The sequence below is a fragment of the Apteryx rowi genome, unplaced genomic scaffold (genome assembly GCF_003343035.1).
Source record: "Apteryx rowi isolate R43461 unplaced genomic scaffold, aptRow1 scaffold_28, whole genome shotgun sequence".
NCBI lineage: Eukaryota > Metazoa > Chordata > Aves > Apterygiformes > Apterygidae > Apteryx > Apteryx rowi.
The window spans coordinates 2,340,434-2,353,147 of NW_020449196.1; the positions used below are offsets into that span (position 1 = coordinate 2,340,434).

General features: G+C 33.8%; 1 protein-coding gene across 11 annotated transcripts in view; it reads left to right on the top strand.

Moving 5' to 3' along the window:
* Positions 1-12,714, top strand: part of RPGRIP1L (RPGRIP1 like) — an 88,644-nt gene that overhangs the window by 51,147 nt on the left and 24,783 nt on the right. For 7 of the 11 annotated variants that reach the window (XM_026068765.1, XM_026068773.1, XM_026068771.1 and 4 more), the window contains 4 exons: positions 573-656; positions 2,343-2,417; positions 4,028-4,190; positions 5,262-5,362. In XM_026068765.1, coding sequence (XP_025924550.1) covers positions 573-656; positions 2,343-2,417; positions 4,028-4,190; positions 5,262-5,362 — 423 coding nt within the window. Of the gene's footprint in view, positions 1-572; positions 657-2,342; positions 2,418-4,027; positions 4,191-5,261; positions 5,363-7,480; positions 7,527-12,714 lie in introns of all 11 variants that reach the window. The other 4 variants (XM_026068774.1, XM_026068766.1, XM_026068767.1 and 1 more) reach the window with 4 other exon arrangements.

Here is a 12,714-nt window from a genome sequence, read left to right on the forward strand (position 1 = left end):
AAGGAGAATTTCTACCTTCATCAAGAGAGTAAAGCATGAAAAGCAATAAGCCACTTCTTGTTTATTTTTTCTCCTTTGTATTGTAACATCAAGACAGAAATATTTCTAGGCCATTTTGTTAATTTTGCAACTATTACCAGTCTCTTACTGTTTCTATGTCAACATTTCCCAAAAGGATGAAGGGGATGGTGTCAAAAATACGGTAAGCCTACAGAACAAGAAAAAGAATTAAGCATTCCATGTATAACAATAATAAATCATTCTGCCAGATATATGATGCTATTTGAGTTCAATCCTGCAGTTATTTTTCACCTAGAACTCCCATTGCATTCCATGGATGCTGTAGTCTGTTACACCTGTTTGTGGCTTTATTCTGAAAGTTATCTCCATTTTGCATGGCTGCCGATTCAGACAAAATTTACATAATCTTGCCTGTTTAGAATTGACGATATCTAAGTTTAGTATAATTACATTTGGCTACAAGAAAAATTAGGGTCCTTCAGAATTTACGGTAAAATAAGGTGATTAGAATACAGCAATAAATGGTCTTTAACTCTATTTGTATATTATAGATACCAACACCTAAGCCAAGGCAGCGTGCAGCTCAAGCAGACAAGAAAGTATCTTTTCTGGATGTCAGTTCATTACACAGGAGAGTAAGTTTTAAGTATTTTGCTTATGCATGTTGAAGCAAGAAAGACTGTTTATGTCACACTGTGGACAACCTGTAAAACTATTAGTGAACACTCGTTATTTAAGCAACAAAAGACTGGGATGTCCCGGGCAATGAATGATAGCATAGTACTGCATATAGATTGGAGAGCACAACACAAGGATATCTGTGTGACTCCCTCTGAATTGCTTGCTGTCCACCACAGTTTACTAGCTTCAGCTTTCATGGACTTAAGGTTGCTTCCAACAGGGCCAATTAACTGTCTCTGCACTGTGTTACCCATCTCCCTGGGTTATTAATTAAAGTGGCTTTGTACTGTGTGCCACCTGCACAGACCTCTAAATGGCTCTACAGAAACCAGCTTGATCCACACAGATCCTAAGTGTTGTGGCAATGAGATACACAATTTGACATGGTTCAGAGTCCACAAGGGTTATCAGCTGAGATGACAAGCTCTGTGGAAACCGTTATAATACTTCTAGACCTGGGCTGCACTATCATGTGTACATCCTTCTAGACTCTAGATGGCTCTGCATGGAACTAGCTCAAGTACTTCTTCTCTGTGGTGTAAATTTTTATTTGATCTTACATAAATTGCCTTCAGATAATTGAGAATAGACTGTATTTACTTTTTTAATTAAATCCAGTAAATTAAAATGGATACCTTAACACCTAATTATAAAGGGCTATTAGTTATGAGTATTGTTATTAGTTAATCATAATGTATTGCATTAATTAAGTAAAAACTATCTGTGATTTTTTTTTCCCCATTTTTTCCATTTGTAAATGCCTTGATTAAATTTCTTTTTGGAAATGCAACATCAGCTTTCACTCCACAGCTCTTTCTGCTATTGCCTAGTTTACCATGATTAGAACTTTGTTTTGAACTGCACAGTATGGACTGTAAATAGGAATAAAATCAATCTCTTGTAATTTTTAATTTTTAAAAAATTGAAATATCAGTGAAATCAAATCTTTTGAAAGGTTACATATGGAAAACTGAAATGTTAGCCATATACTTACAGACATAGCACCTCATATCTTCAGTTGTCCATAGAGTGACCTCTCAAAATTTGATAATTTTTCATAAACTATGTTTTTCAAAGGGAGAGAGTTAGCTCTTCTGTCTCCTTTGAAGTCATTCAGTACTGGGCAGTCAGCTCCTTTAGCTGCTTTCAAAATCCAAGCCTCATTGTCTGGGTACAGACAAAAGTGTTATTAATAATTAATAATGAAATAGCTGGGGTTTCTCTGAAGTCTAAGTCTTCTGTTGACATTACAAAAGTGTCCATGCAAGAAAATTAGAAGCTTAACAGATTAAAACCAAAAATGAACAGGAACAGTGTGTTTCATTTTCTGAATAGCAGAGAATCTAGTTCTTGGATATTAATGGACCACATGCAAAAGCAAGTAGTTGTTTTGGAAAAGGGAAACTCACTAAAAAGTGTGATAAATGGTTTGACACACATTAGGGCCCAAAGCAGCCACACTAAGAATTGTCCAGCCTCATGGGTGGAAGCTCTAGCAGAGAGCAGAAGCTAATGCAGGGAAGCAAAAGAGGCCATAATTTCCTGTCCAAATGTTCCTCTGCTAGTAAATTCATAACTACTTTTGTGTGTTAATCGTGTAGTTTATATTAAATGCTTCCCTTATTTTACCCATAATTTAGGGCTCTGTTACTGTTGAAAATGACAAGGAACTAGCACAGAAGATTAAGGCTTCAACAGTTCCAAGTGTTTCAGAGGTATGATATGAGATTATTCAGTTTTTGTGGCTTTCAATAGTGTATTTGAATTCTAGCTATATGATGTGTCTTCAGAGTCATGCATTAAATACAAAACTATGATTGAATGAGATCTCAAAAACATCCCTGAAATATGTAGAAAAAAGAGTGACTCCTTGGGATGATATTCTTGTCTTTTGGTTAGTAGGCAGGAATATCTCTACTTACTTCTTTCTGCATTCAGTTGAAGTTTATTCTGTCCTCCCTCTAAAAATTATTATATAAGGGATGGGGAAAGGGAATGAAGAAGAATGCACTAACTTTGGAATATTTGCTAAATATGTAGTATTCCGAGGAGAAGAAAAGTATCAAATATTGTTATTTGTAATATTGCAATTGGTTGGGACCTTAAGCTGTTGTGGCAGATTGTCAGACTGTAAATTCTAGTGGTGTAACAGAACCGTTATTCACTGGCCCTTATCTTCCTTTCACTTTTATTTTTTAAAGCTCATTTTGGGCTTTCATTAAAAAGCTGTCTCCCTTCCACCACATTGGGTGGTATTGGCCAAGTAGATTAATCAAAAAGTGTTCTTTCTGTGAAAATTTTGTCCACAAAAATGCAGTTCTGTCACTGAAACAATTATTTATCAGCAATGGCCAAGCATTGTCTAGAATACACCATGGCTGAGTTATGACACATTGTCTATGCCAGGGAGGAGTATAAGAGACATAAAGCCTGTTGTCTACCATTTGAAAACTTCCAGGATGAACTTCATTTATAGAAGGCACTTCACTGTTTTGACTATTCCATGTATGGTTCCAAATGTCTTAGAGCAATTTAAAATAACTATTCAGGGAATAATCTGGTCTAAGTATAAAACAGTTTTGGAAAACCTGGATGTTCTGTAGACAACTGAAAGTTCTCTCATATATTCTTAGAGGGGGAGATGAGGCCTTAGTGTTCCTAACTCTGGAAAATTCATTCCTAGAGAATTATTTAATATAGGTTGTACATAATTTTCTAGCAAATTTCCATGAGAGATGCCATGTCTCTAATGTTATATCTGCTGATGAGGTATTATTATATGTAATTGTACTTCAAGTGAAAGAAGGGAATAAGATTTACTTTGATTTACCTCAAAGTAAATTATGCACAGAAGTTCTTTTACATTAGATGACATGCTTGTAGTGTTCAGCATATAACTGCAAAGCTGTTTCTTTTTTATATGATTTCAGTTTGCTTTGGAAACAGAAAATATTGTATAAGCTAAGTTATAAAATTGCCAACTGAGTAAGATTTTTTGGAAAATGAGTATTTTAGAACTGTAAGAGCTGAAATGCAAATGTATGTTTGGAAATCTAAGAGCCTGTGTATATGCTGACAGGTACCAAATGATTATAAAAATTATGTTTTAGCAAATGTACATCGTTAGATATTTGTCTTTTTACTGTGTCTATTATTTGTTATGGCAGTTGAAAACTGATCAGCTTCTCATTGCCTCCTACACTGCATCAACAGCATAACTGTTTAAAAGACTAGATATAATGAACATGAGCCATAATTCTACTATTAAAGGAGTGTTATAAAGGCTATAAGTTTATCTGTTTTTGTATTGCATGTGGTATGTGAGGTTAAACAAGAAAGCCCGGCAGGTGATAAGGTGAAGGAGATTGCTGAAGAAAGTCAACAGGAAAAAGATGACCTCTCCCATCTGTCTGAGGGACAGCTGGCTGACCAAAGCTCAGGTACCTCTGGAGATGAAACAGAAATAACTGAAGAATTGGAACCAGAAGGTAGAATGCATTTTTAAGAATAAGTAACTATTTCCTTAATAAATCTATGTCTCTTTCCATTTTTTAAGCATTTCTTCCTAGCAGTGGGAGCTGCCTCATTATGAGAAGCTTCATGACAGAAATGATATTCTGGTGTACTTTATAGCTGAAGCTAGGTGGTGGGTATGTAGGTGTTATTTTCAGCCCAAATGGAAACTGCATGGTAATTGAATGCAAAAATCTGGTATCTGACCTAGATTCATTAAATATTAAAGGAAACCTGGCTTCTATTTTAAATGTCTTTATATTCTTCCTTAGAACTATGCTGTTACAAAGACTATTTTAATGAGTATTCTCCTTTTGTCTGCAGATAACAGCCAATGCTGACATCAGAGATCCTTTCAGACAGTGAGAGGGTAGTATGTCATATCACGTATGTGACATAAAGTTGTTAGAAACAGATTTACCTAAAGGTTATAAAAGCCAGGTCATCCTGTTCTACCTCTGAGTTTAAACTTTGCATCATGGAAATAAACTGAATCCTTGATACTATTAAAAAAAAAGGGGGGGGGGCACAAATAGGATGCTAGCATTTTACATTCACTTGTTTGCAGACTCTGCACAAAAATTCTTTGTTAGTAAAACTTGAAAAACATGACTCCCTGTTGTGTTTGTAAGTAATTTTATTCCAGAAAAGAGAGACCTGAATGCTTTAGAAAATAGTCCATCTGCATGAAGACCAATTTATTTAAAAAAAGAAAAGAATACTCTCTTCTTTATATGTGCATGATGTTAAACCTAACTAGAAGAAATCCACAAATTCAGTCCATGCTCTTATATAAAGCTGATCATTGTCTGTACTGCAGTTCATCTGAGAGACTTGTATCATTGCACTCATCACCTTTCCTCTGGGAAACATTAGGATTTTTAGGAAACCAAGAAAAAAGACTCTTTAGAACACTTTAAAGGTCATTGATTTGCCAATGTTATCATCTGCAAGGAAAGGAAGATCTACCTGGCACTGTTGTTTTATGTTTGTTAGAAAAGCTAATATATTGCTATCAGGTTTCTCAACAAATGTTCATGTTTTAGCAGATCAAGATGATAGACAGGCAAATGATGCCGTTGAATCAATAATAACTGACAGCGATGATTGTATTGTTCCAAGTCCAGTATCCAAGAATATTAAACAGGTCAGTCAGAGTATTTTTGGAAATTAAATGTTTGGTAAATCTAAGAAAAATATTTTAAGCCTAACATCCTATAAGTTTCGATATTTCTAAGGTCGGATTTTAAGGAGTCTTTGACTAATGTATGTTTGCCTGTTTCCAGTTCAAATAGACACTTCTGCACAGACAGTGGAATGGTTAACCTAATGGCCATATTGTGCTTATAATTCATGGTATCTTACATGCAAACTGAACCCAGTTTTTTCAGTGAATCTCAAAAACTGAGCTTTCATGTCAGATAGTTACACATATGACTACCTGATGATGACTCTTCAAATTTTATGTGAAAGTATCATTTGAATCTAACATAGGAAATCTTTAGAGTATACCAAGAGCTTTAAGGATTACTGTCATAAATAAAAACGATTGGATTGCTTGGATTTCAAACCATCACATCACTTTTTACATAGATCCTGGTCTCTGATTAAAGGCTCATTTTAATTATTCTTTTGATTCAAATAAAGTGCTCTGATGGAGTAGTGCTAGAGATTTATGTATTTATTTACATGATACCTACCCACATACTGTCTGTCCTTAAAGGTTTATATTTCTCTAGTGTCTCTTTTTAAGATTAATTTTTATTACATGACAGCTTCATGAGTTCCCAGAAGAAGTTCCCAATAGGGAAACGGAGCCTGTTTGGCTAAGTTTAAAAGTGATTTTTAATAATAATTAAAAAAAAAAAAAAAAACAGGCAAGAATCATGCAGTACCTAAAAGAGGATGTTTCTCATATGTTGCCATCTCCTGAACCTAAATATTATTTTTGGGTGGGCCCAAATAAAGAAATCTTTCCCCCATGAAGCTTTGGACCACCAAGCTCACATCAGCGCAGGCCTATTTTTTCAGGACACTGGGCCACCTGAGGATTCGTTTGCTTCTACCCCTCCCCCCGTCACCCGTAATCATATCAGTTATTTCCCTCCTCCTAGCTGAACCAAATTCCTATTCTTATTTAAAATATTCTTCAACGTACATATAAACTATCCCAAGCCAATCTTTATTTGGATTTTTGTGAGCTAAAAATCCATCACTGGATTATAAATGTATCTTGTAGACTCCTTCATTGTTTCTGCTGCATCTCTTTGTCTGTATCAAGTTATAAACTTTATATCTAAATAGGGTTTAGGTTGAATATGTAAAAGAAAATTTACATCCTGGCTAGATAAAATGTAGAAGCCAATAACTAAAAAACTTTTTTTCAAAATAAGTTACCTCAGACGTTGCAATGGACATGAAAAAATATGCTTGGATAATAGAAAGTGTCTTCACTTTTAGGATTAAAAAATTGTGGGTTGTTTGTTTGTTTGTTTGGCAAATTGGACCTCATTTCAGTCCCCTTCCAATGTATGTGTTGACTCTTTTTCTGATATCTACTGATACTCACAATGGTGTACGTTATTTCTGTGTTATTTTCAGTGCTTTTACTTGCTATGATTTCTCGTCTTTCTTAAGTTTGTGATGAATCAGATAGCCAGCTGGTGCTTACTGATACATATTTTCACTTTTTTAGTCTTTCCTTCTTTCTTTATAAAAATTAAAAAAAATAAAGTCTGATTTTTGAGGAATGATTCATACTATGGGAATGTATATGTTATATAACTCACAACAGCCTTTAATTAAAAAAGACCCAAAAAGTCATGAAAGCCTTGTGTTATTTGAAGAAGGTGCTTCAGCACACTTTTTTTCCTTTAACAGTAATTTTGTTTGTTGTCATCTTTTTCTTTGTTGTCATCTGGGATTTTTGCTGCTGGCAAACCCTTAGTTCGTTTCCCTCTAGTAAGTGTCAGGTATTGGTCTTCCCTGTGTTGAGCCAACCAAAAGCCAACTGTAGAAAATTAGGATATATAATAATTATTACTATTTTTCTATGATGTATTTGTTATACCACAAAAAAAAGAAAAAAACTTAGGAGCAGAGATTTATAGTTAATTTCAGTCTGGGTTCAAATTTTAACCCTGGACAAAATCTCCCTAACCAAAGAATATAACTATGTAAACGTGACTGTAAAGAACTTAGTCTTGTTGTTCAGTCCTATCTGTTGCCTTTGTTGTTAGAAAATGTGCACTCTTCCTTCTTCCAGTGCTTTCTGAGGAAGAGGAGAATAATTCCACTTTTCAAGGCCTGTAGTAAGTCTACAATGCTTCACTACCAGCTGTGTTGCATCGCAGTATGTTGACTTGATTGAATGTTGTATGTTGACTTGATTGAATGTTGTTGAAATGGCAATTGCATAGCTTGAAGCTATTAATATCATGCAAAATTAGATGCATTTTCCAGTTCAACCAAATGGATTTTTTTTTGTTCTTGACTTCCCAATAATTTTAGAACTGAAGATCAGTTTTCAAGAAAGTCTGTGCTTGTGCAGTATCCAGTCACTTCAGTGTTCATTTCTGTGCATTATTATTTGTGGACATGTACAGAAATGATATTCTGTTGGATTTGTGCTTAAAACCAGCAATCAATGGCCATAAAGTTACATATACAGAATAACATAAAATAACCCAAATTTGGAATATTTACTTTGAACATTTTCTCAATAGCATGGCTCTCTAAGTATATATTTTGTGCTTTTAGACCCGAAGCTGACCAAACAGTTTTCAAAAAGAAAAAACTAGCACTTAAAAAAAGTGATTATGATATGTCTAATGGTTAATACTTCTTGGGTCTTTCTTAGTTTCCTTTGAAAGGACCAGTAATATCATATGGTTATATCCTACTGGCCTTAACTTTTTTAATGTTCTGATATGTAATAACCTAGAGGAGTTTGATTCTTGTATTCTTTATGCAAAGTAAAGTCTGTGTGGCATCTTATAAAGTAACTAGCAATAATAAGCAATATTTTATGTGAGAAATACTGCTCCTTTTTTATAAGCTCTAGCAGGAATTTAGAAATATTATCACTCATATAGGCTGAAGAGAGATACAGAAGGTATTTTGAAAGATGAAATTGCGTTGTTTTATATAAAAATGTTTAAAAAATTTCACCTGTAACTTTGTGAACTAAAATGACTAATACTCATCACCATTAAGCCAAACAGCAATACAGTTGATGAATACATTTCTAGTTATCCTGTATTTAATTAGACCAAAATTATTTCAGATGACTTCTGAAAGAGTTTTGAGTGTAGATTCATTTATGGTTCATTAACTTCTACTTCTCTCCATTGATCCCTTCATCCAGTAATAAAGCGTGTGTTCAAGAAAGGTAGATAACAAAACACAAGACAACAAAAGTTATGAACTATTAAGGCAAGAAATTAGATAAAAATTTGGTTTTAAAATAAGGCATTGTTGTATTTGAAAACTATGGTAATTTAAAGAATACAGCTTGTGAAAATTGAGATTGAATTTGTTGGGTTTTTTTTAAAGATTAAATATCAGTGTCTTTTATCTTTTGAGATGAATATCCTGCAAGTAATCAAACACTGTAAATACGACTTGTGATTTTTAGAGATTGTTATGCTAATTATCCTATAAATCTGAGCTGTATGCCAAACTGTTTAAGCCATTTAAGATCATACTGTTTCTTTTTCGCATGTTGCAAATTAGACAGTTCATGGTTATTTCTTAGATATGTTGATCATAAAAGGAATCTAACAGATTTTCCAGTGCTTAGCTATACCACTTGCTTCTTTCTCTTTTCTTCTTGTCTATGATGTATAATTAATCATAGATTACTTCATTTTGTTTCATTTCATTTACAACATTTATGAGCTTCACTTTGTCGGTATGAAATGCTTGTCCCCTTCTTTCCTTTCCAAAGTGGCGTAATTAGTGTTAGCATCTTTTTTAACAGGCTACATAAAGTTTAGTGGCTGGATTAAATCAAGTCATTAACATAATGTGCTATACAATTTGCCCCTATCTCTTTTCGTTTCCAGTACATCAAAGTGCCACAGAGTGCCAGTGTAATTGGGCCTTGCTAGCTTGTCAGGTTCAGTCAGGCTGATGGCTGCTGCTTTTACTAAAAAGCTTCCAGGCATGATAATTAATAGAGAAAAGAAGTCTGAGAAATGTAAAAGTTTGGACAGTTCTCTATGAATATTTCATACATTTGAATAATCAGAAGTTAACATTATCAATTTGATGTATAATACATTGATTAAAAGCCTTGTTTCAGGTCCTCAAAATAGACATCAAAACTGGGAATTTGCATTTCCTTTGGCATGGTCTTTATATAAAAAAAGAAAAAAATTGTCTTTTCTCTTCTATCCCTCCTCCCTTTCACCCCCATGCCTACACTTTATCCTTATAGAAGATAATGCAGCATTCAATTATCACTATAAAATTTACTGCTGTCAGCTTGCAAGTTGTCTTAGAATGTGCCCATAAGGCAATTACTGGCAAAAGCAATTTATTTAGTGGTAGTCCCATTTTTCTTTAGGTGTGTTTACATCTCTCTTCTTCATTACAGATACTGTGAGTGCATTTTCTTGCACTAATAGCAGTTTATTGAAAACTGTCATTACCAGTTCAAGTAAATTAAGATCTCACAATCTAATTAATTTTGACATTAAACTCTCTTAAATACCATTAAGCAATGCCAAATGCTTGTAATTCTGCTTTTCAATGAAACATCTTTGTGGAAAGTTGGGAAGATGTAAAGCATAAAGTTTTATGTATAGCAAAGTAATAAATACATTTACTTTTATTATGCCTTTTTTGCACAATTAGTTGATATTCCTCCTATGAAATATTATCTGTATTCATCAAAAGAATTTGGGCATTGTATTGTAATTTTAAACTCTGGCTGCCTTGTTTCCTCTTTCAGTTTACTTTCTACAGGACTTGAATACCTTCAGTGTACTTTAGGGAGACTCCTGAGTACTCAGAAGTTTTCTTAAAGTGGCTTGTTGTGTGGCTATCTAATCTGAATTTAGAGATCTAAATTCAAATAACTCTTTTTTTAGATTACGCTGTGTTGTCGTGTAGGCTGGCCCCGTGTTATTGAGTGGGCTTGATTCTACTTTGTCAGGAATACTAGTTATTAGTATTGACATCGTCTTGTCCAGATCTAACCTTAGCTGCTTCACTCTCATTTAAGCCCTTATTCTGTTAGCAGTCGGGGAAGTACAAGTGCTGCACCAGCATATTCAGTGAAGCACTAAATAAAATTCTTCAAACAGAAATCACCAGAATGAGGTACAGGTAACTTGTTAAAGTTTTTTAGTCAGTATTTTCAAAGAATACTGATTAGTCTAAGAAAAAAATTAAGCATTTGCCATTGTCTGTCTTTAAGAAGGTTATTGGCTACTAAGGTCAATGTGATACAAAAGCTAAAGTGAAAGAGATAAAGGAAGTTTGAAGACCCCAGGCAAAACCTGAGTTGCTTTTTTTTTTTTTTTTTTTTCCATTCTTCCTAGTGATTTATTCTGATAAAGCTTGAGATGGACCTCATTTAAATAGATAATATACTGAAATGATGAATTTTAAACTTCTAGCGCTTGTCAAATATACTTTGAAGTATGTGTTTATCTCTTCAGTTCTGGTCTGTCCTTCAAGCACTGTGCTTGGGAGTCTTAATTTCTTTGTTTTTATTTCAAGTGCCTTTCTAACATTGCTGATGCTATCCTATTTCCAAAATTAAATGCTAATAAAATTATTTGTGCTCTTTTCAATGCCTTACTATCAATTTGCAGATGTAGTTAAGAATCAAAATGGGTGTAGAATTGTGCCTGCAATGCTTGAAACCACTTTTATTATACCGAAGGGATTACATAAAATCTAAACAATGCAAAAGATGAAAAAGAGGAACAAGTACTTTTTCTGATGAAATAGAAATTAAAGATAGCTGAGTGCAATAGAAACATGATAGGACAATTTTCACAATAAGAATTTTACTATGGATGGAGTCAACCTTTGTAAGACAGGTTAGAAAAGGAGATGATGGTGGTTACAGTTCTTGACAAGAATTTTATAGTGATGCTTGTATAATAGGTAATAATTACAAGCATGTATTACAAGTCATAGCTCTTGATGGAAAGGGAGAGATAATACCAAAAAAACTCCCAAAGTCCAGCTTTTGAAATGATCCAAAAGCACAGAATATCAGCTGTTGTTAGGTAACCCATTATCTATTAGGTGACAAATAAAATCAGAATATTCAATTATGTAGAAGGATTTGAGGCTGAGTAAGCCTACAAAAAATTTTCAACAGAAGCTGTTTTTAACCTAGCTGATAAGATTTTGTATATTTATGAATGTGAATGCTGCTGAAGTTGCCTGCTTGGGAGACCATTTGTAATTCTGTGCATCTGCCAAAATATGCTGTGGGTGGGCAAATGCATGAAGTCCTTCAACAGAGAAAGAACTGTAAAAATAACAAAACTCTAAAGCTATATTTATCAGAGTTCTTTGACATGGAGCTAAGTTATGGTCATTTTACAAGTAGAAAAGAAGGCTTTTCTAATTGTAGGCCTAAAAAGTGTAGCAGATGATCTGAAACTAAATTTGAGTTTAGGCTAGCTGTGGTATATCTCACCAAGCAGAATTTTGTTCACACTATGGTGGATGTGAGAGAGAGAATAGAATCCCGTTCATTCTTGTGCATCTATATTGTCCCCACAGAATAATATGATGGGGGAAAACTGTATCAAATCTTAAGGCTCTAAATAATAAAAACAGCTGTATTAAAAATGTGCAACTTGATATATTTGTCACTAAAGCTGCACTTCTAACAAATGAAAATGTTGTACTGATACTTCTGCTTTCTTCCAATACCAAGATTTTTTTCTAAATAGATTAACTTTCAAATACAGATTTAAAAAATTTAATTTATTTTTTAAATCCAGCTAGAAGTCTATGATCTACATATAGAAAAATACATGCATCCATAATATATAAACAGAAATCCCGTCATGTTTGTCTTTGTGTAGTGTATTTTTTACACAAAGCTGCTACTTTCTATTTCATCTTATTTCTGTAGCTTAATTGCTGGCAAGTATTGATAGATCCAAAAGGTACAAAGTAAGAGCTCTTTTTACTGAGAAATTTTCTGTCCTTTATGTTTATTTACCGAAGGATCATACTTGCTTTTAAAGTTAGGTGTAATTTTAAGTTTAGAAATTATTTGAAATAATTAACTAGTTGACCAGTTGGTACTGATGCGGCTAACCGACTGTAAGGTTTGATAGTCATTATTTGATTTTCATTTGATCTGGTGATATAAACTGTGGTGAGTGCTTAAACACTAAAAGATTCAAGGAAGTCTCTTCTTTGAGGGAGTCTGCAGTAGAGAGGAGTATAGGTTGATACAGGACTGTAGCCGTGAGTTATTTACTGCTTCTCCCCTTCTTGGAGAGAAAATAAAAATCA